The sequence below is a fragment of the Buteo buteo genome, chromosome Z (assembly GCF_964188355.1).
Source record: "Buteo buteo chromosome Z, bButBut1.hap1.1, whole genome shotgun sequence".
Classification (NCBI taxonomy): domain Eukaryota; kingdom Metazoa; phylum Chordata; class Aves; order Accipitriformes; family Accipitridae; genus Buteo; species Buteo buteo.
The window spans coordinates 28,387,887-28,413,981 of NC_134204.1; the positions used below are offsets into that span (position 1 = coordinate 28,387,887).

General features: G+C 43.0%; 1 protein-coding gene across 8 annotated transcripts in view; it reads right to left on the reverse strand.

The window, feature by feature from the left end:
- ARHGEF28 (Rho guanine nucleotide exchange factor 28) overlaps nt 1-17,351 on the reverse strand; it is a 125,823-nt gene extending 108,472 nt beyond the window's left edge. For 4 of the 8 annotated variants that reach the window (XM_075021226.1, XM_075021223.1, XM_075021219.1 and 1 more), the window contains exon 1: nt 4,421-4,682. In XM_075021226.1, the coding sequence (XP_074877327.1) occupies nt 4,421-4,667 (247 nt within the window). In that variant the 5' untranslated portion in view covers nt 4,668-4,682. Of the gene's footprint in view, nt 1-4,420; nt 4,683-8,820; nt 8,865-13,604; nt 13,763-17,007 lie in introns of those variants that run through there. The other 4 variants (XM_075021224.1, XM_075021220.1, XM_075021221.1 and 1 more) reach the window with 3 other exon arrangements.
- Between the last annotated feature and the right edge of the window lie 8,744 nt (nt 17,352-26,095).

Below are 26,095 nucleotides of genomic sequence, written 5' to 3' on the forward strand. Positions count from 1 at the left end.
AGAATTAGGAAAAAAAAAAAAAAAAAAAAAAAAAGCGGGCATCTAAAATACTGCTTATTTGCTGCAAAACCAAACAGAACTCCTCTATAAAGAAGGAGCCCGGTAACAGGTAATGACATACATATGTCTGCAAGTCTCTGGTGCTCTGCACTGCTAAGTTGCCTCTAATGTTATCCACTTTAAAAAGAAACACATGTTAGACATATTGATGCATTTCATTCAGTGCACATGCAATATGCCCAGATGCCTTCCAGGTCCTTATTTTCTACAGCATCACCTTACCACAGAAAATTGCCTTCCTCAGTCCTGTTTCTACTGTTGCACCTTCTCAGTCAGCCCTTTGCTCTTCATTTAGCTTCTGTCAGCTCTTCCAGCTTGCATTGCTTTCATCCCTGCTGCAAAGCACCATCCCCAAAAAGATGTCAAGCACACAGACAGCAGGAGCTTATGGTTCACCAAGGCTGCAAGGGAAGCCTGGCAGAATTTTAGGCCACAACAAACATCATGGCATGCAGCAAGGAGGCGGTCAAAAAAGCATAATGCTGCGATGCAGCTGTCACATAAAGCTTTCACGCTGCACTGCTGTACTGGTATACACAGTGATGGCAGGGCAAAGGAACAACTAGGGTACTGAAGGGATTAACTCATAATGGAAGATCAAAAGGCACACAAATACACACAAATATAACATGAACAACCAGCCATTTCAGAAATAGATTCTAGTGCCAAATGCAGAAGCTCAGACACTTTATATGATCACAAGTAGGTGGCTCCAGGAACTCAGCCAAGAGCAATAAACCCCGCAATGACTCCGCAAATCATAAAGATGAACAGAATGAAAGCATCTACTAATTTCTTCCTCAGCACAGGCTGGCAACACTGATCTCTCATTTAAAGGTACAGCTGGTAGCAAGACCATTTACACATCATCATGAACAACACCCTGCCACACTAACCTGACCCACACCAGACCTGGGCTCACAATCTCAATTTTGTTGAATTAATGAGAGCACACGATACAGAGCTTATGCTGGCTTTGTGTTTTTTATGCCTGCTGTATGTCAGCAGAAGGAAAAGTGACAATATCTGATCTGGCTGCTAGTGCAGAACTAATCTACCAATGTTTTTAAACAATCTGAACCAGAGAGCAAGTTTATAGCACATCAGCACTTTGCATCACATGGTCACTATTTTCTTTAACTTGTCACCAGCTGTCTTACAGCTGTGTTTAGTGCACCGAACTGTGACAACAGGTAAGGTGGAGAAAAGTTTTCAGTCTCCCATATGGCAAAGTAGTCAATACTTGTGCAGAATGGGATATCTTCTAACTCTTGAACTACTGGATAGACATAAATATATCCTGGATGCCTTTATCAGAAAGAAGGGGGGCCAGGGGGAAGGAAGAAAAAAAAAAAATCTTTTCAAGCATTACACAGTGCCAAAACATGTATTAACATTCTTGCCAGTCTGTCGTTAAAAATATCATTCAGTGTTTTGCTGTCAATGGCAACACAATTTATGTTGGTGCATAAAATCATACAGAGGAATTAAGAAGCTTGGGAATGAACTGTTCACACACACAGGTCAGAAAATTTCTGCAATAAGGCATATTAATAGAAAATGAACATCCATTCTGACATGTAACTGTTAACTAAAAAAAAGGAGTTACCTCTTTCAGTTGACTTGATTCACAATATACAAATCAGATTACTTATTTTCTCATGTCCTATGTGACATCAGTCACAACTCTACTGTTGCAGACACTACACAAATACATGTAAGCACAAAGTCCCTGCCCAGAAAAATGCCAGTCTAAGGAGTGAACAGGAAAACAAAAAATGGAGGAAAAATAATACACCATGGGAACAAAAAATGATCTGACTGCTGATGGACATGTTTCGAAGTACCTGCTCTTTTCCTTCCTATCTTTTAAAATAGATCCCACCCTTTCACATGTACTTCCTCAGTCTCATTCCGACAGCAACTTTGCACCCAAACACAGGCCAGCCTGTGCACACTCTTCTGTGTGCCCCCATGCAAGCCACCCATGACAGACCTGACCAGGATCCCACAGGGTGTCAACAACAAAACACTCACGACTCCAGCCAGCGAACACAGCTCCATGCATTAGCAAATGCTGGAAGCCCAGTACACATTTACATTTTAAACCACATTTCTCTTTTGTGTTTTGAAATCACCATCTAAACAAGAGAGTGGTACCAGCCTGGCCGAACACACAGACAAGCCCAGGATATGGCCAACTCTACCGCAACAGGAAAGAACATGGAAACACAGGATGGGCAAGATGGGCTAGAAACTGGCTTTTTTCCACATAGTGCTGGCTAGAAGACACCGAACACATGGCAAGAGCAGAAAATCCAAAAGTTGTATCCCACCATGGAAATCTCTAACCCTTTCTACCCCTCTTCCTTCCTCAACTCTTCTTAGTTCAGCATGGAGGAACTGGGAAGGCACACAGCTTGGCAAGGTAGATGATCAACTACTCGCTTCAGTATCAATATGTAAGTCCTACTGCCACTTCCTGCTCATATCATGCAAAAGCATGCTGGAATCATGTATCAGTTTGAAATTCACTTCAACCATTTAGAAAACAGAATTACATTGTTGAATTATTTCTGTTACTTCTGTTTCCCAGTTCTCATGCACGTGAAACCCATACATTGAAGGTAACAATTGCAGCTCATTTGTCGCTCTAGATCCAACTAGGCATACAAATAACATACTTTAGAAAAAAATTTTGGAATTTCTTCCTGCTGAACAAGATGATTCATGACTTTTTAACTGCCTCACCAAGTGGTTTCAGAGTCCCTCTGCCTATGTACTTCTGAACATTTTCCAGCATATGTGCTCAAATTATTCCTGGACACACTGCCAGAGTACAAATTAAACCCTGTTTATTTAGTCACCTTTTGCATGGGTCTCATCGCAGAACTGAAAATTTCAGTAGTGTTGAGGATTGTGTGAATATCAGAGTGCACCATTGCCTTCAGCTGGAGCAACATCAACCAACACAGTGCACTTTGGAAAACTCCCACATTTGAGGTAAAACCAGACCAGACAACTAGAAGTTGCTGACAGAGTACCAAATTAATCCAAACCCTGGATATGCATTAAAATCCTCTTTTCAGATTGAACTTTCTGCCACCCTTTGCTTTCTGATCTTTTCAACGGGACTTTGACTCCTAATCTGAAACTTTGGTCTTTAATTTCCTCCACCGTAGAACTGCATGCATATTCTGAAACTGGCCTGGAAGTAGTTTGTGCAAATGTCCATTACGAAACTTTTTAATTATTTTTCCCCTTCCACGCCACTGCTGTCGGGTGTGCAGATGGTACAACAGTACCAGGGCTAATTCAATGCAGGAGCATGAAAGCCAGCAATAGGGCAAGGCAGGATGGCCCCTGGCAGCTGGCTGGACACAGCTCCCTTGCTTCACTCCTTTGGCAGTGACTACTGGCTTGCCTTTTATCTTACTGAATAATGAAGTGAGCTTATTTGTGAACTAAAACATTTAGAATTAATTCTGTTTCATCACATTTCTCACCTATAGAAATCCAGGTAGTTAAATTGTCCATTAGTACAGCAGGCTTTGGTTTGAAGAACCTTAAAAATCAGTCCAGGAATTTGCTGTTGCTGTCTGCACCCCTTGGGTATGAAATATGTCCTTTATTCCACTTTCTCCTCTCTGTTCCCTACTCAAATACCTTCTATGGCCAAGGTACCTGTGAATAAGCAGTTGCGTTTTCAACTGGGTCCCAAGGAATTATGCCAGGTCATCCTTGAGGAACCACAAGATCGCAGATTACGAAAACAGTGAAGACGCTAATGAACCTGGCTGTAGCCCAGGTGTTTGCCTAAAAACTCCTGAAGGGGGGGTATATCCTCTGAAAAAGCAACAAAAGCTCAAAAGAACTTCAAAATTGTTACTTATGGACAGAAGGAAATAAACCAGCACGGATCCAAGGGATAATTAACTGAGGCTGTAATATAGACATGCCCTTGTAGGGACAGGGTACAGGTATATTGCATGTGATAAAAAAAGCTGCCAGATTGTCTTGCACACACCAGCATTTAATTTCCACTTTTGGATGCCTACTCTCTCTTAAGAGAGTAAACCTCTTGGGCCAGCAGTTAACGTGGAGGCAGCAGGGAAGCTACACTGCCATCTCATCCTGCTCAGAGTAAGTCCACCTGGAAGGCCAGCCACAGCCACCAGGCTGCACTTGCTCCTCCTCCTTCACTGCTACCAAGGCTGAGTTCCAGCAGTGTAAGGGTGAAGCCAAATGCTGGTGCAGATGTGGCCCAGGTTTGTACATGCACATGAATTAGCATATGAATTCAGGACACGCTGCCTCGAGTGCTCCAAACCCTCATGGGAACAGCCCTTAGCCTCAGTACCTCTCGCTTCTCTGCAGGATGAGGGGACAAAGGTTGAGACGTGGTTCCTCTGGCTTCCATTTATTCTCGGAGGGGAGATGGCTGTGAATGCAGAGTCAGTGCGCCTCCATCTAAAGCAGCTGCACTCCTTTCTTTGGAACCATGAGATGGGAGATACAGCCCCTCTGATGTCTACAGGGAACTGCTCTGGATGTCCTCCATGGCTCAGCATCTCTTTACTTCTCTCTGCTGCTTCCACAGGAAACATTCATCAGGCTCTCAGCAGAGAATAATTTACAAACTTCTGAGATCACTTATTTTCTGCTCTTGAGATTTGACTGCTCCCACAGTATGTTCGTCCCAGGGCACCAAGATACTTCTTTGCCAATGTTAAAGGTAATGTTGGTAATTAATAACATTTCTTTAAAACAAACAAACAAAAAACAGTCACCTACCATTAAAAATAAAGGAAAGATTTTCCATGACAGAGATTTGTTTTTCCACACTAGAAACTGCTTTCAATAGGAGGAACAACTGCCACACATAAATTCTTTAATATCTGAAGAGTGCTTCATCAAGTATTTTGCTTTTTACCTTTCATGGATAGTCTTTTTTCCATGTACAATGAAGCCAGTGGCTTCCTGAAGACAGCATGGTCTTATTCCATACACTGTGTTTGGTACACTGTGAAATGAAAAGGCTCAGCTTGCCACTCTCCTTACAGAAAGAACTGGATAAATATAATTTTATTTGTATCAGTTAAAAAAGCATAATTTAGGAGGGCAAAAGCTAATTAAATTCAAGTTCTATTTACTTAAACAATGTATTATTAGCACTGAAAGAAGAGACAACATGTATGATGTTTCAGTTTATCCTTGGCTAGTCAATTCTGAAAATTAGAATGGCTTATATGGAGTAATTTTATGATGTGGTTAACAGTATTTTGCTGTCTAGAAGGCGGAAACAGGCTCCTCAAATTAACTGAAAAGCATCTGCTTCAAATACTTAATGTTCTGTTTCATTACCATTTATTTTTTAAACCATGACATTTATGTCTGTTGTAATTAGATTTTAATGTATTGCTGCCACAAAAATTACATATAAAGAGAAGTGTATCAAAATAATGCATTTTTGAAATGGAGTAATTTCATAGAGTATTTTTAAATTATATTTCACAAAAAAAATTATATTACCCAGCAAGGTCCTTGAGCTTTCTGAATGCATTCCCTCTTCTGTAACAAAAAAGAAACAGCTGTCACTCGGCCCACCAGATTACACATACTATTTTAGATTTGCAAAGAAATTCAATAACTGACGAAGTGTGGCAGTTTGAAGTAACAGCACTGTATGGATGCATCCTCTAGCTGTGTAACAGCTGCTCACATACAGCAAGTCAACAAAGTACCTTGCATATAATCTTTAAAAATGTGTATTATAAACACAGAACTGCAGTTATTCGCAGATAATTTGATGTGAAGTACAAGCCTCACAGACAGACATTCTTGGAGTAAAGAAGAGTGTAAAATCCACTCGATAAGCATGTTTAAATACAGTATGAAAAGCATCCTAATTTTGGACCCAGCATACAGTAGATCTCTCCCTCAAAGAACAAAAACCTATGCTTTTATAGAGGCTGGAAAGAAGGGACTACTTCCTATCTTTTGACCGCTTCCACTTCTCCTGTGGAAAATAATGTGTTATGACCATATGCTGACATTTTTAAAGTTGCATGTGAACTGTATGCAATGGCCATGACACGATATTCCATAGTTCCACTGTGCCCTTTAAAAGGGACTAGAACACATCAGAGAAAAACCTGAATTCACCGCAATGCAAATATTTGTCATGTTCCCTCAGTCTTCCCAAGAGATGCTTTCTCTATCCCTGCTTATGGATATTCAACAGATTTTAGATAAGCTCAGCTAGCCAGAAAACTGCTTAATGAAAACAGTCTCAGGAATTGCACAATCAAAAAGGACTCTCACATCTAATTTAAATGCTGATTTGATTGTGTTCTCCAGCAAAGTCATGCAACTAAAGCAGAAGCAGTTGGAAAGAATTTCCAGAACTGATGAAGTAATTGGAACCAACTAAGAGAAAAGAAATGCCTTGACTCAAGGACTTTTTCAAGATGGACAGACCTCTTTGATCTTCCCAGATGCACTGAGAAGTACCCAGATTAGGAACAATATTGTGACAGGCAAGACTGTGAAGCTGCAACACTTTCAGACAGTAACTCACCAGAGCAACTACATCAACCTCAGATGACCTCAGTATAAGGTCTGCCAAGACCTCCCCAAGTTTTAGATGGGAGTTGAGAGACAACCTTGAATCTTTCTCAGTCAGCTTAGGGTGTTCACATAGCCCCTTCCCATTCCCTGCAGAAGCCCTGAAAGCTTTACATATCCTCATTCCCACAAACACACACACTCACCTACACAAAATACAAGAAGCTGTTAAAATATTACTACAGTCCCAGTTTCTGGGAAACTCACCCCAGGTGTTCCTGCTGCCAAGTCTCTGGAAGTCCATGTTTCACCACTATCCTCAGGCTTGCTAGGACACTGGGGACCCAGAAGAAAGACACCACCCCCACCAGCTCCACCCATAAGAAAACAAGTTGGTGACCTCCTAAGGGCAATCCAAACCACTCTCATCAGGTTGTTAGCAAGTTAGGAGACCCCTCTGGGACTTACCCACTTGGGTTGGTGAGAGGCTGCGGACCACAACCAGCAAGTTTCCAACACTCAGGTCCAGTACAGGCTCTCGCTTGTGCAAAGCTTAGGGCAAATGTTCCCAACTAAAATCATGTTCTCACATCCATCGCTGTAAAAGTGACTAATACACCCCGAGCACTCTCTGCCTCCACCTGATGAGCCCCTAGATCATAAGAGATGTATCACTATTAGTCCCCAAATGCACAGCTTTGTACCATGCTCTTATTAACTGGAGTAAATAAAAGGTGGGAAAATGCAATCTTCTCACATAATAACTGAATTCTCCTCAGTACTAACCAACATCTCCCAATATTATGATGTCCACAGATTTACACAAATTTCACAAGCCTACATCTGGCTCTCAGGGTTATAATCAAAATATGAAACAGAACCGGCCTTAAGAGGTATCACTTGTAATATCTTTCTCTCTACCCTAATAACTGTTCTTGCAGTCTCCATATATCCTTATCTCCTTATATTCATCTCCACCTTCTTTATCTTCCATAAGAATTTCCTGTGAGGCACAGTATCAAATGTTTCATTTTTAACAACTTGGAATAAATCCATTGCACTGTCCTTCTCTAAGTGGTCAGTTATCTTATCATGCAAAGATGCCAGATCAGTCCGACACAGCCACCTATGATAAAACCATGTTGAATTTTATTTAATAGCACCATGTCCTTGATTATTCTTTCTGTAAAAATTTGTTCTTAAAACCTTGCACAACACAACCAATATCACATGAGCACGCCTCACAAATCTCTCCCCCCACACACTGCCTTTAAAGATACTGCATCCAATTTTTGCGAGCCTGAGGTTCCCACTCCCAAACTGACAAATACAATGAAAACCTGTGCTGGTGCATTAGCAATCCTATGTTCCTTTAATACTCCAGGGTACAGAATATTTGTACTCCTCCATTTCCATCCCCATCTCATCACAATAAGCAGATAATTGTTTTGTTTCTGTCTTTGTTTCACCTTTTACCACCCTTTTGAAAATCATTCATTGTCCACCCACTACCCTCCTAGACATCAACATTCACGTACCCCTGCTACTGCCATTCTCATTGCAAACCACAGAACAAGTCAAAAAACACAACCACAGTTTATTAATAATAATGACTAGACTGCCCAAGTTTTAGTCCTCATACTCAACCCAGTGAAGGCACCAAGTAAACCAAGCTTATCTAAGGCATGTCCTCACTCCTGTTACTACCTGGTTTTGAACTCTGAGTTCACCTATTTTAAGCAATCACTTCAGGTTTTGAAGGAAAAATTCCATTTGATTACAAACTTCAACTTACTCGTTTTTTGACAGAACATACAATTTCCTGCTTTGAGGAAGTGGAAAGAATGGTAATTTGGAATCTTACAGGGAAAAAACAGCCATAAATTGTGTGAGAGAGAGAGTGAGCGGTGTCTGTTCACAGGCACTAACTCTGCTTTTGAAAACTCAATTGAGACTACTGAAGGAGAAGAAAATAATGATTATAAAGGGGAAATAATTTTAAACTTACTTCAGACAACTGAGCCGCAGTACTGAAAACCATCATCCTCACACATGCCTGCATCAGACAGCAACATTCAACAGCCTCAAGACAACCAGAGAATGGGTTTTGGTTTCATTCACCCTGCTTTTGAATGAGCTGTTACCCAAAAGAAAGAGACTCTCCAGGCAGAAGCCTGGTGGTGTAGAACTTACATAAAGAGGTACTTCAGTGCAGCTCAGCTCCATTGTCACAGCATCTAGAAACAAAATAAACCAGTGGCATTATTACACACCCATCAGGAGGCATTGTTATCATTATACACCATTCATGTCTGCAAACTAAATCGACATCTTCCAGAATTAGGGAAAAAAAGGATATTAATCTTATCAGCTATCCAGTTGCCCCAAATTTCCCCAGAATGAGGAAACGCTGGTGTAGTGATGCCCATGTAAGGCTGGAGAAGGGGTGGCTCGTCCTAGTTAACATGCTATGTGCTTTTTACACAATAGACACCGTAAACAAAACAGGTCAGGCAGAGCCCAGCCACTAAGACATTTGTAGCTGCAGCAAATGAAGTAGTGGGAATTGCAGCATTTCTTACCTCTAGAGGCAAAAAACAGAATTTGACCTTGAGGTATAGTTGTAGCAACTTTTACTCCACACCAATATCCCAAGTGTCTGGTGCTGGTTTTTTAGCAACTTTATAGAAGATATCCCCAAGGCAGGCTGCCTTAGATACCCTAAACAGCAAGCTACTGATACAAGTCATCACTGGAATTACTATAATTACAGTCATGACAGCAACTCTGATTTCTATTATTATATTTCAAACTCACTACATCCTCAAAATTCATACTGTAAAAATAATATTCCTGTCAACGAACAGAAGCATACCAGAAGCAACTCCACATCTTTAAAACAATAAGGTGGGCTCAACAACTACACACAAGTCTTCTACTTGCTGAAACAGGCTATGAAAAAAGAGAGTCTGTCTTAAGAGCAGGCTGTCTCAGCTCAGATGTGGCCTTGTTTTTACAGTTGAACAGTTTCCAAGAACAACACAGTGTGCAGCCCACTGCCTGTTAACGCATAGGTACAGCCTGCTATGAGTCAGATAGGATTTGAAAAGTTCCCTGCCTACAAACTGCAGAAATTAAATGCACAGCTTCAATCAAAAACAAAAACCCACCACCCCAGTACACACTCCTTTTAAACCACAAGTTTGTTAGTACTCATCTCCTGGTGCCTGTCAATTCACCTACATTCACAACTTCCTACATTCTTGCAGTTTGACTTCAGTATAACTTTAAAACAGAAGGTAAAACCCTTTACAAAATCACTGGCCACAAATGTTCAGCCAAAAAAAAAAAAACAAAACCCAAAACAAACCCAAAACCCTTTCATATTGTAAGAAAAGGGTATCAAGGCAAACACTAATCCAGCCAGCCTAGTCAGCAGCGAGACTCAGACAGAGGGGTTTCTTATTTTCTGTGGAGGGAGGAGGTATCCCGCAGCTGACTCCAAGGCATCTCACTTTGACAGACAGAGACAAAGCTCTGCAGTTTCCAGTAGCAGCATCCCAAACCCAACGTTAAGAGCAGCAGCATGGGAACCACAGTGCTGTTTATACAGAAGAAAACAGGGTCACAAGAGAAATTAAGAAACCAAAACGTTAATTCCACAAGGAGTATTTTAAGGTGGAGCTTTTCACAAGTGTCACCTTACAGGACAGACGAAGCACGTTAACTTCTATCCCAGACCTCTCACCAACTCACAATTACTGCCACACACAGATTACACATATACACAGGGCATCTCTTCGTGGCTGGTTGAAATGAGAGACATGCCAGCCAGCTGTTTTACACCATTGCTCTATTCTGCTGTATAAAATCTCTTCACCTGCAATGGTTTTCCCTCTTTAAAGGAACACATCCAAACTGAACTCCATGATCTCCTCTGCAAGAAAATATGAGCACATTCAAATCATTATGCCATGCCAACAGAGTAAGACCTACTCCTGGTTACTTCTTTCACATGACTATCTTGACCTCCAGAGCCTCAAGAGACATATCTCAACATATTCCTCCTTGGTAAGGATGAGAAAGGCAGGTATCCAGCCTAGTCTACCTACTCTACTGCAAGTGTGCACACCAAGGCATAATTTAGCCCTTCCTTTGGGGGATTATCATTGCACCAGCAATACAACAAGCTCCTTTGGTATTGGATAATACAAACACAATTTATTGGAGAGATGATGCCATCCTGACTTCATCTCCCTTTACCCTTTGCTTGTGTCACACCGTGGATCCCTGGGAATTTGGAAATACTAAGTACCTAACTCAGTATGGATCCTGAGTGGATAAATGACCTTAAGATTTAGCTCATCTGAAGCAATCAATGTTTTCCATACAGCACTGACTAGAACCTTGTTGAAATACCATCAGTACTTTCAACATAAACTCCCCTGACAAACCAGCTTATACTGGTGTTTCCTGGATACAAAGGTGTGCCTAATGGCACTCCTTTTGCTTCCTGCAGAAGAACCCATAAATGTCTACCCACAGCAGTAAGTGACCTCTCCTGCTTTTCTCACACTCTCAAGAGTGCTGCTTGTTTAGAATAAAGGTTTATGTGAATGGCTCACGTCTTTCCTCCATCTGGGGCTTACAGCAACTCAGCTTAGCTGCTGGAAGTGGCTGGGAGGGGCAGGAAGAAGAGGATGCACGTAGGGAGGAAATACTCAGCTCTGGCTACGGGACAGCTCTTGTGCAACCTCCGTTTCAGAGTGAGGGGCTGAAGGAGACACTATCAATCACATGCACCCTACCACTCACCTCCTCTGTGCAGCAAACCGCTGCTCAGCCCCACAGAAAGCAAGGGTCCCCAGCGCCCAAGAGATGCCATGTAGACCACCGCTCTGGGGTGCCGAGGAGCAGTCCTACTCTGCACAGCAAGGCGAGGGTCAAGCTGCCTGACATCATGAATACACATCATTTCACAGAGCAACACCTGATCTCTTCCTCCGACTTCTGTGCCTCTGATACAGAAACCAGCAGGACGGGCATCTAACAGACAAACGGGTCCAGTTTCAGGCACTGCCCACAAAATACTGAGCTCACACCAAGGTCAGCAGCAGCAGGATTCATCTATACACAGAAAAAAACCCTTCTCAGCATCCGGTTTAGCAGTTAATTTAATAGAAGCATTTAGTGTGATGTGCTGCAAACTGGAGAAACTGGCAGCATATGTTTAAGTCAAGTAGAGGTAAACATACAAAAAAGAACAAAAAATCTTGAAAACAATTTTACTTAACTTTTTTTTGATCTACAATCTCCCCTTAAATCTAGTGTCAAATGCTATTGCCAGATTCCTGACCAGCTCAAGTTATTGAGAGGAACATCAACAAGTATTTTGGGTTTCATCAAAGATGCAAGACTTTTCAATAATCCCTCCAACACTTTTCCTCGCCCAGTATTTTATTTATTGGTTGCCAATTATGGGACTCTCCTATATCCAATTTCTTTCAACATTACAAATTTTACCATTTTATAGCATGGTTTCCCCAGTTATCAAGACATGTTGTTAGAAGGACCACAATAAGGAAATAGACCAATGGAAAATAAAAACCATCGGGTATTGACTTAACTGCATTTCAATGGAAAAGACGTCAGTTATCAAATTTTTTTACTCTGTACACACCGAAGAAGTTAGATAAGGGAAAGCATTATCTAAATCTCAGCAGAAAGGCATTTCTACTGGTTGACAAGGTGACCCTTCAGCCAACATTGAGCCTACTATTTGTCTGTCCTAGCACCTACTGTGTATCATCAGCATTTTCCTAAACACAAAAGGACACTTCCTGATCCTACAGCAACCTGGCTTACAACTCACAACTTGACTTTTTCCTCTTCCCTGTAAATAAAGCATAAAACTGTGGGAGAAAGACACAGTGAAAGTGAAGACAGGACTCTGGCTTTGATGCTGCACAGTGATCCAGCAGCAGCTCGTATGGACTTCCCTGAACTCAGGGCTCCACTGTGCCATAACGAGCCTCCATGGCTCACTAAGCAGCACCAGACCACAGTCTGTGCAAGCCTTGCAAATGGCTGCAAAGTATAAGCAGTGGTATAAAATATGTATTTCATGCTTCTCTTCCATGTATCAGTTGAAAGATAACAAAACATGAGGACTCTGCCCCCCTACATCCTCTTTTCAGACCATAACCCCACACCTCTGTGCCACATATCACTACTGCTGTTTCATGAATTGTAAAGCAACTGACTGAATGTCAAAACTGTCAAGCTATGTAAACAAACCCCTAATGATGCTTTGCAGATGCCTTGGAATGAAATTCTTCCTTTTTTAATTCTGTTTCTTTTTGGTGATGGTCACATTGAAACTCATGTCTATAAAACACTGAGAATTACAGTTGTATTACCACCATCAAGACAAGCACACTAAATCTTTATCTCTGATCAACTGGAGCAACAGGAAAGCAAGGGTGCCTCTCACCCAGAGGCCACTGGAAGGTGGGCAGCAATCCCCAGAGCATCATTTGTGATGCTTTAAAATGTAACATCTTCGTCTAAGCAAAATGTCTTGTGCATTGTGAAAGTCTAGCAGCACTTGCACATTAAGAGGTCTTCTACCGAGCTCTCTGCCACTGGGTGACTGTGTTACATGTCATCATTATCACCGTTTTATCATTTTTTATCATGCAATAGTCTATAGGAGGTAGGTGCTACATCAGCCCACAGGACAGCCTCCAAGATGGATATGAATTATTGTACATACTGTGTTTATACTTCTCAGATCTTAAAACTCTTCAAAAACAGTGAGATTCCAGTGTGGTGCTCACAGACCAGCCAGCTTCCATTAACAATGTTCATCCCACTGCTTCCTCTCAACAAGCACAGCAACTGAACCAAACCATATTTTTGAATTTACAGATTCCATCTGAGTTACATTACGTATGTATGCGTAAAGGCTCACTCACAGCTTCTCAAGCACCAGGAACCACGCTGAACAGCGATCAGATCTAATATGGTACAGAACTTTCTTTTACATGCAGATCCTTGCTGTGGACCTGATTCAAAGACCTTGGAAGAAATAAATGAAAGGAGAAAAGTAGCAAGCTGAAAATACACACGTAATAAATACTACATTCCCAAAGTCAGAGTTTTACAGCTTTACAACCAAGGTTTTTGACATGATCTTTCATTTTCACATATGCCTCTCCTGAACATCTAGAGCATGGGGGACAGGGAGAAGACACAGCAAAACCCTCAGCTAGCAGCTTTGCAAGCACATTTGTTTACCACCTTCTAACAATATTCAAACTGAGACGTAAAATAAACCCTTGCCTATTAAATTTATAATGAAGTGGCTTGCACTAGTGTCGATTACTTCACCACACATTAGTTGCTCTTGAAGCAAGTGAATAGAAACAATGCAGCTAAATGCTTTTTAAAATAGCTCTCTTTTCAACAATTTGAGACGAAACTTAAATCTTCCTCCAGAAAACATCACCCCATTCATGGCTATCATATCTCTTTAATTTGTTGAAGCCACAGCCATTTTGTGCTCCTTAGCAGGGAAAATATTTAAAGAATCTCCAAAAAAGTGTCACATTTTTTAACCTTTAAAAAATAGATTTGGGTTTTAAAACACAACTCTAGAAAAATGCCACTTAGACGGAAGCCTGCTCCTGAGGCTGGCAACATGTATTCTTTATGCATTCCTGTATTAACATTTTTAACATAGCATTTTCATTTCAACTAAAAATAAAATGGGGTTCTAGATTTTAGAAACCTTAGAAATGTGAAATGTGGGTTATACACTACTGAAGGACAAAAATAAAAGCAGTTGTATATGTAAGGTAACTAAAACAAAATAAAATCTGTTTAATACCATTGCCAGACAGCTGTCTCACCTCCCTTACTCCTTTTAATGCCCATTTTGACAGAGATAGTAGCTTTCTAATGAAGAATCTTTTTAATGGGTTTTAGAATTTACTACTCCCTAGTTTATGCACTATGAAGCCATGAGACCAGAGCAAAAGCAAACTCTTTAAAGAGTTCATACAGCATAATCGTACAGTTTACTGACAAGGTAGCAAAGAAGCGGACTGGAAACATTTGGTTCTACAAATGCACGCAAATGTATGCTCTAGTGCTACCTGTAACGCTTCATCATTACTCAGGCTTGGCCATCCACCAAACTCCTATAACAAACAAAGTTAGGGGATATACTGTTTGTTTAACGACACTTTTGTAATTTGCATTCCACCTTCATGAACAGCTAGAACAGCACAACAAACTCTACAGCCATTAAGAGCAACAAATTTTTGATACCAAAAGTCATTACATCTAATTCTGATATTGATAGATGCAGCTTCCATTGAGAAGGGCAACTATTCCACCTCAGAGCCCTCTTCTAATTATTAATGTAGTTTAGCAGTACCCGCTTGTCTTAGTGACGCTGAGCCAGAAAGGTACAACTCACACAGCTCAGTCAGTAGGAAAAACTGTAAATTTTTGAAAATTCTGGTTTTTTTAAGAATTTCAGCAGACATTGAGGAAAATTCCAAAAATATTCCTGAGACAGGGGGTGAGAAGAAGCCAGAGATGTAGTAATAGCCAAGCCAATTCAGAAAAGAAAAAAAGGAGTGCTCCATTCAAAAACTGTGAAAACTCCTGGTGCAAACGAAGACTTCTGTAGCTTCAATACTTGGGCACAAATATGCATGGCAATACAAATTCTGCTTGCTGTTCTAGGTAGCACCTTAGAATCTAAAAGACTTGTTTGTAGAAGGCACACAGAATGTATGCTCCTGCCCTGAGATTACTGTATGCCCCATCTATAAATGGGAAATCGAGATATGCAGGTGCCGAATGACTGATGTGTGGCCATGCAGAGAGCTGGTTTTTGGCTGGCAAAGCCAAAAACTGGAACTGGATCTTCTGAGTCACTGTATTAGTCATAGGCTATCCTTCCTATATCCTGGTGCAAATTCTCGTTCAAGGTGTTATTCATATCATAACAATGTCGGGCCATTTCACACACCATACCCTTCTGAAATGGCCCCACAATGGAGCTATTCTCAGGGGAGACAATAGGAACTTCTGAATAACAGCAGCAGTTTCAGATCGAGAAAAAGAATACTCCTCCCTGATATTACGTAACAGAACGTTGGCAGAAATGTCTAATTTACAAGTCAACTGAAAAGGCCAGATGAGTTTCCTGGTAGATTATTATTAAGATACATCTACACGATCACTTCCTTTGTTGCACTCGATATTCAAACACCACTTTGGAAAAAGAACAGCACTTAAGTTCTCAAATCTTTTCAACAGATTTTGTCCTGCCAATTTTTCAGGCCGAAGTCATAGAATACAGTTCATTTTTCACCTACGTGGAAAAATCCCTCTTACTCAAATGCCTCCTCAAATCCTATTTCCACCAAGTGTGGTAGAGAGCAAATTATCTCTACAAAGGAAAAAGGTTCTGTCATCTGTTAGGCTTTCCATCACATTCACGTGCCTTATAGTGACTTAAGAGAAGAACTACCTCCACTTATATATAGGACCAAATACAGAGGCACAAGTAAGCCCATAAAAACGAAGAAGGATTTTAGAGCCTTTTTTTCTGTATAAGAATCACCATGCAGGTTGAAAACAGGCGCAACTCTAAGCTGCACACACCAGTGTCCCAACAAAACGCTACCAAGAACTGCTCTGAAAGCTGCTTCTCAGAATGTGACCATTAGAAAAGTTTTCAATTCCTTTAAATTCTTCGGTTGTTAAAGGAGTTTAAGTAAGTTAAAAACTTCTTTTGCTCCGGCTGAGAAAGGCAAGCACTTTCATGATTAAAACCATATTCCTTGTCCACTTAGGGCCAAGAACTGAAAAAAACACGAGCGGCTCTGATGGCAAAATAATGAAAAACGGAGGGGGGGACGGAACACGAACATATATATATGTGTATATATATACATATATAGATATGCAAAAAAAAAAATCCTCCCTCCCCACTTCTGGGACTTCGGAAGGTAACTGACAGCCCACGGGAAACGTTTCCCGCGGACACGAGCGGAGCCCGCCCGAGCGCACCTCGCACGGCGCGGCCGGGACCGCGTCCCAGCCGGCAGAACGCCGCCGCCGCTCCCCGCAGAAAGGAGCCGGCGACCCGCCGCCGCCGCCGCTCCCCGCAGAAAGGAGCCGGCGACCCGCCGCCGCCGCCGCTCCCCGCAGAAAGGAGCCGGCGACCCGCCGCCGCCGCCGCCCCCAGCCCAGCCCGGCGGCCCCGGCGCCCACCCGCCCCGCGGGGCTGCCGGGCAGCAGGTGCCGCGGGCCGCGCTCCCCCCCCCCCCTCCGCCCCGAGGGCAGCGGCCGCCTTACCTCCCTACGCGGGGCGTCCCCGGCGAGACTCGTCGCCGGCCGCGCTGCCGGGGGAGGAGGCGGCGCTGCCCAGCCGCCGCCGGGGCCGCGCCCGCGGCAGACCCGGCGGGGCGCGCCCGGCCCCGCGGATGCGCCGCCCCCGGGCCCCGGCAGCCCGCGGCACCAGGGAACGGAGGCGGGTGCCCGGCTCCCGGGGAGAGCCCCCGGGGCGGCAGCCCGTCCCCGCCGGGGACGTGGCAGCGGCGGGTGGCAGGTCCGCCCCAGCGGCCGCGGTAGCCGGCGCCTCCTAGACGGGGCAGGCAGGGAAGGCGGGACCCCCGCGGGGAGCCCTGCGCGGCCGCCGCGGCGCCCCGGCCCCGAGAGGGGGGAGCACCGGCCCCCCGGCGCCTTTCGGAGGTGAGCGCTGCCCCCTCCCGGCCGGAGCGCGGCTGCAGGCGGCAGGGGCGAGCCCGCCGGCGGGGCGGGCGGGGCCCGGGCAGCCCCTCGGCGCTCCCGCACCGCAGCCGGAGGCCGCCCGTTCTCCCCCGCCCGTCGGGCCGCGGTGCCGGAGCCCGCAGCAGGCAGCGGGGCGCTGGGCGCGCCGGGGGCTGGTTGATGGCGCTGCTGCCCACTCTCTCACTCGACGCCGGCAGACCGCACCGTGTTTTGGCTTTTCAGCCGCCACACGTACACCGTACATCATACATGAGCTATTCTTAAGGTCAGCCTGTAACGTTGTCATGACTCCCTAAGCCTGTTCTGACAACCTGGTTCGCTAGTAAGGACGGTGGAGCACTGACGATGTAGTGTTGAGGACCAGAGTGGGGGCAGGAACACTGACCAAGCTCCCTCTCGCTGCGCTGGAGCTTGATTCGCGTCCTGTTTGCTATAGATGAACAGCATACTCTATCTCTAACAGCAGCATTTTAGCACCATGCTGAGGGCGTGAAAAAAGTTTACCCAAGTGCTGTAAGCGAGGCACAGAAGAATTAGTGTTTTACTGTGAAGCAGTGGCTGGAACACTGTGAAGGCATGTATTTCCTTAGTATCCCAAATATCTGGGAAACGGTGGAGAATAAAGATAATCAGGAAGAGAAAACCGAAGAGGGATGGATCTGTTCAGTCCAGAATTAGAGCTTAAGCAGGGTCTAAGTAGGAGCTTATTGAGCATTGCTACCAGCTTAAAATTGACTAAGCAAACAGGAAAAATTGTTATCCAAGTCCTCCGAGAGTATCATTTGAGATGAAACCATGCTCTGTTGCCATACCTCTTTTCCATCCTGTACTCTTTTCCCATACACACAAGGATACTTAGGGTTGTCAGACATTGGAATAGGCTGCCCAGGGAAGTGGTTGAGTCACCATTTCTGGAGGTATTCAAAAAAAAAGTAGACGGGGTACTTCAGGACATGGTTTAGTGGGCGTGGTTGGTGGTTGGACTCGATGATCTTGAAGGTCTTTCCAACCTAAATGATTCTATGAGTCTATGATTCTACTTGCAGGTCCTGACTTTTAAACTGAAAACCACCTACAATGAGAATAGTAAACACATTAACTTTAATAATCCGTGTTGATAGTTTACAAAAATTGTCCACAGGAAACAGCAACACGATTCAGACTGACATTTTCCTTAGCTGATATTTGAAGGCCTACGTGTTGCATATTCATCTAATAGAAAAGCTGTAACCGAGCTGGTAAATACACTGAAAACTCCTAGTTAGAAGCACAAGATCACAACCTGACTCACACTTCATAATCAAAAAGTCAATCTTCTCAGTTATTGTCTTCTTACCAGACGTTCTTAACACAAATAAACTCTAGTTCACTTACTTTCACCCATCTAAACACATGATAGTTTCACCAGCACTTTTAAAAAGGAAGTCTATTAGACTGCTGCAATACAGCACAGGTCATGAAAGTACCTCCTTGAAGGAGAGAAAAGCTGGTAAAACCCCATCACCACCCCTTGTGATTCAGCAGGAGTTTCATGTCTTCACATGGTGTGTGCCCGTCTCTAAAATGTGAAATTTTTCATTGGTTTGCTTTGGGCAGCTTATCAAACAGGCAAACATCTGCACAGAGTACAAGGAAGCACGGACTTTCTGTGCTGTACTTGTCAGAACAAGGCCACAATTCTGCAATTGCAAAGGTAATACACCTTTGTGTATTGTGTGCAATCGGAATTTGGAAAGTTAAATTTGCAAGGATAAAAAATAAGAGATATAGGTTGTTGGGGTGCAGCCAGGTTAGGGGTGGCTTGCAACAATCTTACAGCACCCTTCCTCTACATCCAACCCCGTCATGCTTCACTGGAAGCAGACATAGTGATTTCTTTGCTTCAGTTGCTCTATTCACTTACCACTCAATATAGCAAGCTATCCAACTGCATATTACCCAAGAAAAAAAAAGACAAGCCTAAGTGCATCTGCAGCAGCTGTAGACCCTCAGGATTTAAATTCCATATTTTCCTAGTTGAAAGAGTTATGAAAATAACTAGTTAAAGGTTGTAATTTAATTTATATAATTTCCAACACTATGTAGTATGACCCTAAGATGCTGACTGAGACCTCAATTCCAGAGGAAACCACTTCTTGCATTTCTATCATGCAAACAAGGATTTAGGTAAGCTTTTTGTACGTGTTGGGTCTATGCATGCAATATGACAAGTGAGTTTTGCTAGACTACATTCAAATATCAAAGGAAAAAAACCCCACATATGCTTCAGAGTCTGTCTTCAGATCGCATAGGACATCCTGGCATCAAAGATTATGGAACAATTTGTCTTGAGAGCACTCACATGGCAAGTCCAGGACAAGCAATGGATCAGGCCCAGCCAGCATGGGTTCACGAAAGGTTGGTCCTGCTTGACCAACCTGATCTCCTTCTATGACCAGGTGACCCACCTAGTGGATGAGGGAAAGGCTGTGGATGTTGTCTACCTCGACTTCAGCAAGGCCTTTGACACTGTTATAAGGGGCGACGAAAAATTGTACGCCAGCCCACGGATAATCCAATTAAAGTTTATTAAAGCAAGCGACAAACAGGCAAAACAGCGCTGGGCGGCCGGGGAGTCTCCGCTCTACCAACGGCGCACGCCCCCCTTCCCTCAGAGTTCCCTTTTTATAGTGTTTTTTGTTGCCAGGTTAAAGTCTAGGGTCCGGGCTCACGTGGGCAATTGCGTGCCCTGTTGCTGGGGGAGTCGAGGGATGAAGGCTGTAGTCTTCTTCTGTGTTTCTTTGTTATCTGGAGCATGCGTACTTTAAAATACACATCTTGTCCAGACAGCCAGACATTGTAGCTACAATGTTTCCAATCGCACCTGTCTGCAAGGGCTAACACTGCCCTGCAAAACGAACACACTGTGCAAGGCTTACAGAACCGGTTTGATTAACAAATACATATAAAATAAATTTATCACAGACACTGTCTCTCACGGCATACTGCTTGAGAAGCTGGCAGCTCATGGCTTGGACAAGTGTACTCATCTCTTGGTAAAAAACTGGCTGGATGGACAAGCCCCAGAGGGTTGTGGTGAATGGAAGTAAATCCAGTTGGTGGTGGGTCACAAGTGGTGTTCCCCAGGGCTCGGTGTTGGGTCCTGTTCTGTTTAATAACTTTATTGATGATTTGGATGAGGGGATCGAGTCCACCCTCAGCAAGTTCGCAGATGACACCAAGTTGGGAGGGAGGGTTGGTCTGCTTGAGGGTAGGGAGGCTCTACAGAGGGATCTGGACAGGCTGGACCGATGGGCTGAGGCCAATCATATGAAGATCAACAAGGCTAAGTGCTGGGTCCTGCACTTGGGTCACAGCAACCCCATGCAGCGCTACAGGCTTGGGGAAGAGTGGCTGGAAAGCTGTCTGGTGGAAAAAGACCTGGGTGTGCTGGTTGACAGCCAGCTGAATATGAGCCAGCAGTGTGCCCAGGTGGCCAAGAAGGCCAACGGCATCCTGGCCTGTATCAGCAATAGTGTGGCCAGCAGGAGCAGGGAGGTGATCGTCCCCCTGTACTGGGCACTGGTGGGGCTGCACCTTGAGTCCTGGGTTCAGTTTTGGGCCCCTCACTACAGGAAAGACATGGAGGTGCTGGAGCGTGTCCAGAGAAGGGCAACCAAGTTGGTGAGGGGCCTGGAGCACAAGTCTTACGAGGAGCGGCTGAGGGAGCTGGGGCTGTTTAGCCTGGAGAAAAGGAGGCTGAGGGGAGACCTTATCGCTCTGTACAACTACCTGAAGTGGGGTTGTAGTGAGGTGGGTGCTGGTCTCTTCTGTCAGGTGGCTGGAGATAGGACGAGAGGAAATGGCCTCAAGTTGTGGCAGGGGAGGTTTAGATTGGATATTAGGAAAAAATTCTTTCCCGAAAGGGTTGTCAGGCATTGGAACAGGCTGCCCAGGGAAGTGGTTGAGTCACCATCCCTGGAGGTGTTCAAAAAGCACGTAGACAAGGTACTCCAGAACATGATTTAGCAGGCATGGATGATGGTTGGACTCGATGATCTTGAAGGTCTTTTCCAACCTAAATGATTCTATGATTCTATGACTACTACTTACTTAGTACTTACTTATTACTACCCCTCCTACTCCTCTTCTTCTCATGCCCTCTGCCCCCCAAGTGACACAGCTTGGATAAATTTCTCCAAATGAACTTCTGAAATTACAGTCTTAATAAATGCTTACTAAAATAAGAAAAACACTGAAATAATCCTTGCCTGAAGACCAAAGGTGGTGTTAGAAGTCATGGTACAGTAAGCTCCAGAAAGCAAAGTAACTCTCATTGAAGACATTAAAAAAAACTAAGACAAGCCACTTTAAATCATCTTCCATCAGAATATGTCATTGTAGCTACAAATAGCTACATAGATAAGGATTAAAATCACAACTTACGCTCAAAACTTTTTACAACACAATGTTTTGACATTTTCTATATGCCTTTTCCTTCATTTTTAAAGGGGATTGTAAATGGAGAAGTACTGAAAACTACATATGGGCAGGTTTTTTATTTCTTTGGTTTTGCCTGTTTTTCAAGTGTGAAATGTGTGTGATCTTTTCTGAAAATTTGCTCTGTAGCTACAAAATATGTCATTTAAATCATAAACTGCAGTATCTATAAAATCTGATGTTTTCCGTTAAAACCTCTGATGTCTTTGTGTTGCAGCATTTCAGTAGTTTAAATTACAGGCTCCAACCATGGAATGTCAGTGTAAAGTAGACTGCGGTTATCCAGAGCCACTGAAAATGTTTCAGCTCAGTGTTGCAACTGTAACGTTCACACAAACTCTGAGCTTAACTAGGTACACAAATCAAAATCAAATATCTGGCAAGATTTTTTTCTCTTGCACACGCATTGGTAGAACCATTACACACACACCCCTTTTTTTTTTCTTTTTTTTCTTTTTTTTCTTTTAAATGCAGAGACGTGAAAGTCTGAAGACTAACAGTGGCTTTTTGCTGGCAATAGCAATGCCAAATTCACCACCCAGATGGACTTCCACAATATAAGGAGGTTGCTTTGTGTGGGCACGGTCAGAAAAAATTTTTGAATCTATGAAGGGTTATGTTTTATTTCTTTGTTTGCTTGGGTTTTTTAAGTAAGGGATGTCTCCAGCCTGCTTTAATATGCTCAAAATTTTTCCTAATACAGCCCACTCACACTTAATCAACTCATGAGAATTCAAACCCAAAGCAGAAATCTTTGGCAGAAGGCTAAATGATCAGAAAGCACCAAGAAACCTATTCTGCATCAAAACTTCAGATTTTAGGTATGTAATGTTTCCATTTACTGTTGCAAGCACATGAACTGATTTATGTAGTTTCAACTCCAGAATTCCATCAGTGATTAAATAAAAGTGACAACTCTGTAGATAGGAACCTACTTCACTTGAGGAAGGCTGGAGTAAGCACATACCTTGAGACAGTGACAGAATTGGAACAACTCTCTTGTGACGGCTCATGCACTAAGTGATGGGAGAACTCAGTCTGGTACATACACAGCAAGAATATTTCCATCTTCTTTTATATCCTTCTTTTTCCCAGCACTTCCTGCCACGTCAATCAATCAATCAATCAGAAATTGCTGGCTTTATTAGTCACTTCAGTATTACACTTCCACAGCATTGCTCATTCTGTTCACATTTTACTCTCTGTCAAATTCTTTATGTTTTGTATAGCACCCTTTTAGCAACCACCATTATCAGTGCATCTTCACAAATAATATCATTCAGCCCCTTCCGCTAAAGGGTAGCGATGCACACTGCCAAAACTGCTCAGGAACTTGAATATTTTCTGTGACAAAAAAATTGACCACAAATTTTGCATTCAAATATCGTATTTTCTGTTATTCAGCAAGACAAGTTTATTTAAAATATCTATATTTATTATATCAAGTAAACTTCAAAAACCTAACCCAGGCTGCCTTATTTCATATGCTGTTGGCACCCCGATGGGAGCAGCAACAAAGATGACCCAGTTAGAAGGAGAAAAACACAGAACAGAAGAAGATGTCTGCTAAAATACTGACCAAGAAAGTGCCTGCCAGCCTGGGAACCAGACCATCCTTGAGGCACACATATTTGAAGTGCAGCTGGGCACCAAGAAACTGGACACATCCTGAGATACTCTCAATATGCACAAAAACAAGGAAATGTAACAGCAACTTATCATCTGCAAAGGTGAAAAATAGTCTGGAAAAAACAGGAAAGAATCCTGTGAAAGTAGGAATTGGTAAATGCAGTTGGATCTTCTAACTGAAAGACCAGGAAAACAACCTACAAAAATAAAAATTGGTCCGAGAAAACAGAAAATATCATTATCTATTGGCTGTCCCATGTGGTGGTGTCCTATGCCCCCTTATGCCTCTGCAATACAAAAATGACTTGCTTTTTACCCAAAAATGAAGCCTCTCTCTATGATAACTTCCCATGCATGCACTCTTTTCTATAAGATCTCCTAGACAGATCAGACCCTCACTGGGGATGCCTGACTGCCTCCAAACTCCATGACGCAGACTATCTTTGAAGCAAGATATTGTCTGTTGTTGATTGGTCGCACTTTTGGGATCTGTTTCATTGGCCCCAACCCTGTGATCAGTTTATATTTGTGCATGTAAGTAATGAATCTTAAGTGTATGTGCTGCTTTACTAGTGGTAATTTTGCAATAGCCTGTAATACTGAAATATATACTTGCTTTGTTATTGATTGCTATTAATATTGATGGCTGTGACTGATGTAATGTTTATTTGCTTTCCTGGTAGTAATTTTGTAGGAACTTGTAATAGGTACCTACTTACTTTACTAACCACAAATATACTTGCTTTATTGCTGGTGGTTTGTAATAATCTGTAAAACAGTAAGGAAATTTAGCCTCCATGTGTTTGGATATTAAGGAATCCTGCAAACCCACCGTTGTGATCTCTGTGCACCGGCAGGACATGTAGCCTTTTCAGGTCATGACACACACCTAAGTTTGGGCTCCAGGTAACTGCCCCTTTCCATGTGATCACCAAAAAGTTGCCTTTGCAATGAGTCATGTCCTCACTCACCTGGAAATTAGTCTTTAAATTGTGTTAGAAAGTGAACATACACAATCTATAAAAAAGCCACCTCAGAGATGCTACCTATGACTTCATCACTGAAATTCTGAATGGGTTGTCAAACACCAGGTGCAGCTAATAATGCTAAATAGGAGAGCAAGCACACTCCATTCCCTGTCCTGCTTGTCTGTCTGTATGCAGGTGTCAAAACTTACTGCATTAAAATGGCAAACTTCTGGTATTTTATAAATGGTGAAACAAACATAGGGTTGTGAAATGACTTTTCAAGTGGTCACTCAATAGCCCTGCATTACTTGAGAGCAAGCAAATGCACTTTATGACATTGTACAAGTGGCAGATGATGATGGCAAACAACGAGAAAGTGTTCTATTCAGGAAGGAGAAAAGTATATCCCATTATTTTAATTTACACAGAAAACTGTAGTAAATTTTGTAAAAATCTAAGAACAACTGTGTCTATTAAATAAAACTGTTTCAGTTCCAGAAGCCTTTCATTACCAAACACCAAGTATTTAAATGGAACCGCTTCAACTACAGTGCAACAAAAAGAACATGTCTAAGGTGTAATAAGGGACAAAACAATTTTCAGTCAGAAGTACAGAGAAAGCCAGCAATAGTAGCTGAAACCCAATACCTGACCAATCCACATCTCCAAGAGCCAGAGCTAATCATCGTCTATTTTCAGTTCATTTGATAGTGAAAGATATGCAGGAAAAAAATAGAGGTGTGTATAACAGTTTCTCATAAAAGCAGCTTTAACATCTTTTTGTAAATTCAGATGGTGATGCATCAAACCTACCAGAACCTAAGTTCCCCTTCAGCTGGGGAAACAGCATCATAATTCACAAAATACTTGAGGTTTGGGAGCTCATCTAGTAGCCATCCTTCCCCTCCACTCCCACGCATTCAAATCCCTGAGCTGGAAGGCAAAGATCAAGTTGACAATTTAACACCCCCGTGGTTATGTTAGCACTCCACTTCTGCCAAATGTAATGTGGAACTACTGCCTCTCACTCACACTGAAGGGAACATCCTCTTTGTCTCAATGTGTATTAGTGACACAAACCCAAGAATTACTCATGCAGAGAGGAACGAAATCAGCTGGGTGCAACTGCTGATGAGACCACATTTTGCCTTCCAAAGAACAGAAAAGATCAGAACAACTTCCCAGAGAGAGCACGCAAGGAAGTGAGTTCTCCAGAACTCCATTCCAGACCTTGCTTTCATCCAGTTAGTTAAATCTGAGGGAGTCATCTTCAGAGCCACGGTCTGATCACATGTTCTTTGTCTTCAGTAATCCTTAACAAGGTAATGGAGGTAACATTGGTTTTCTGAATCCAGATATGAAGCACACACACACACAATACATGGTTGCACTCAAACTGCAGATTTTTTTCATAGGATCATAGAATATCTCAAGTTGGAAGGGACCCGTAAGGATCATCGTGCCCAACTCCCTGCTCCTCGCAGGACTACCTAACACTAAACCACATGACTAGGAGCATCATCCAGATGGTCCTTGAACTCTGACAGGGTCGGTGCCATGACCACTTCCCTGGGGAG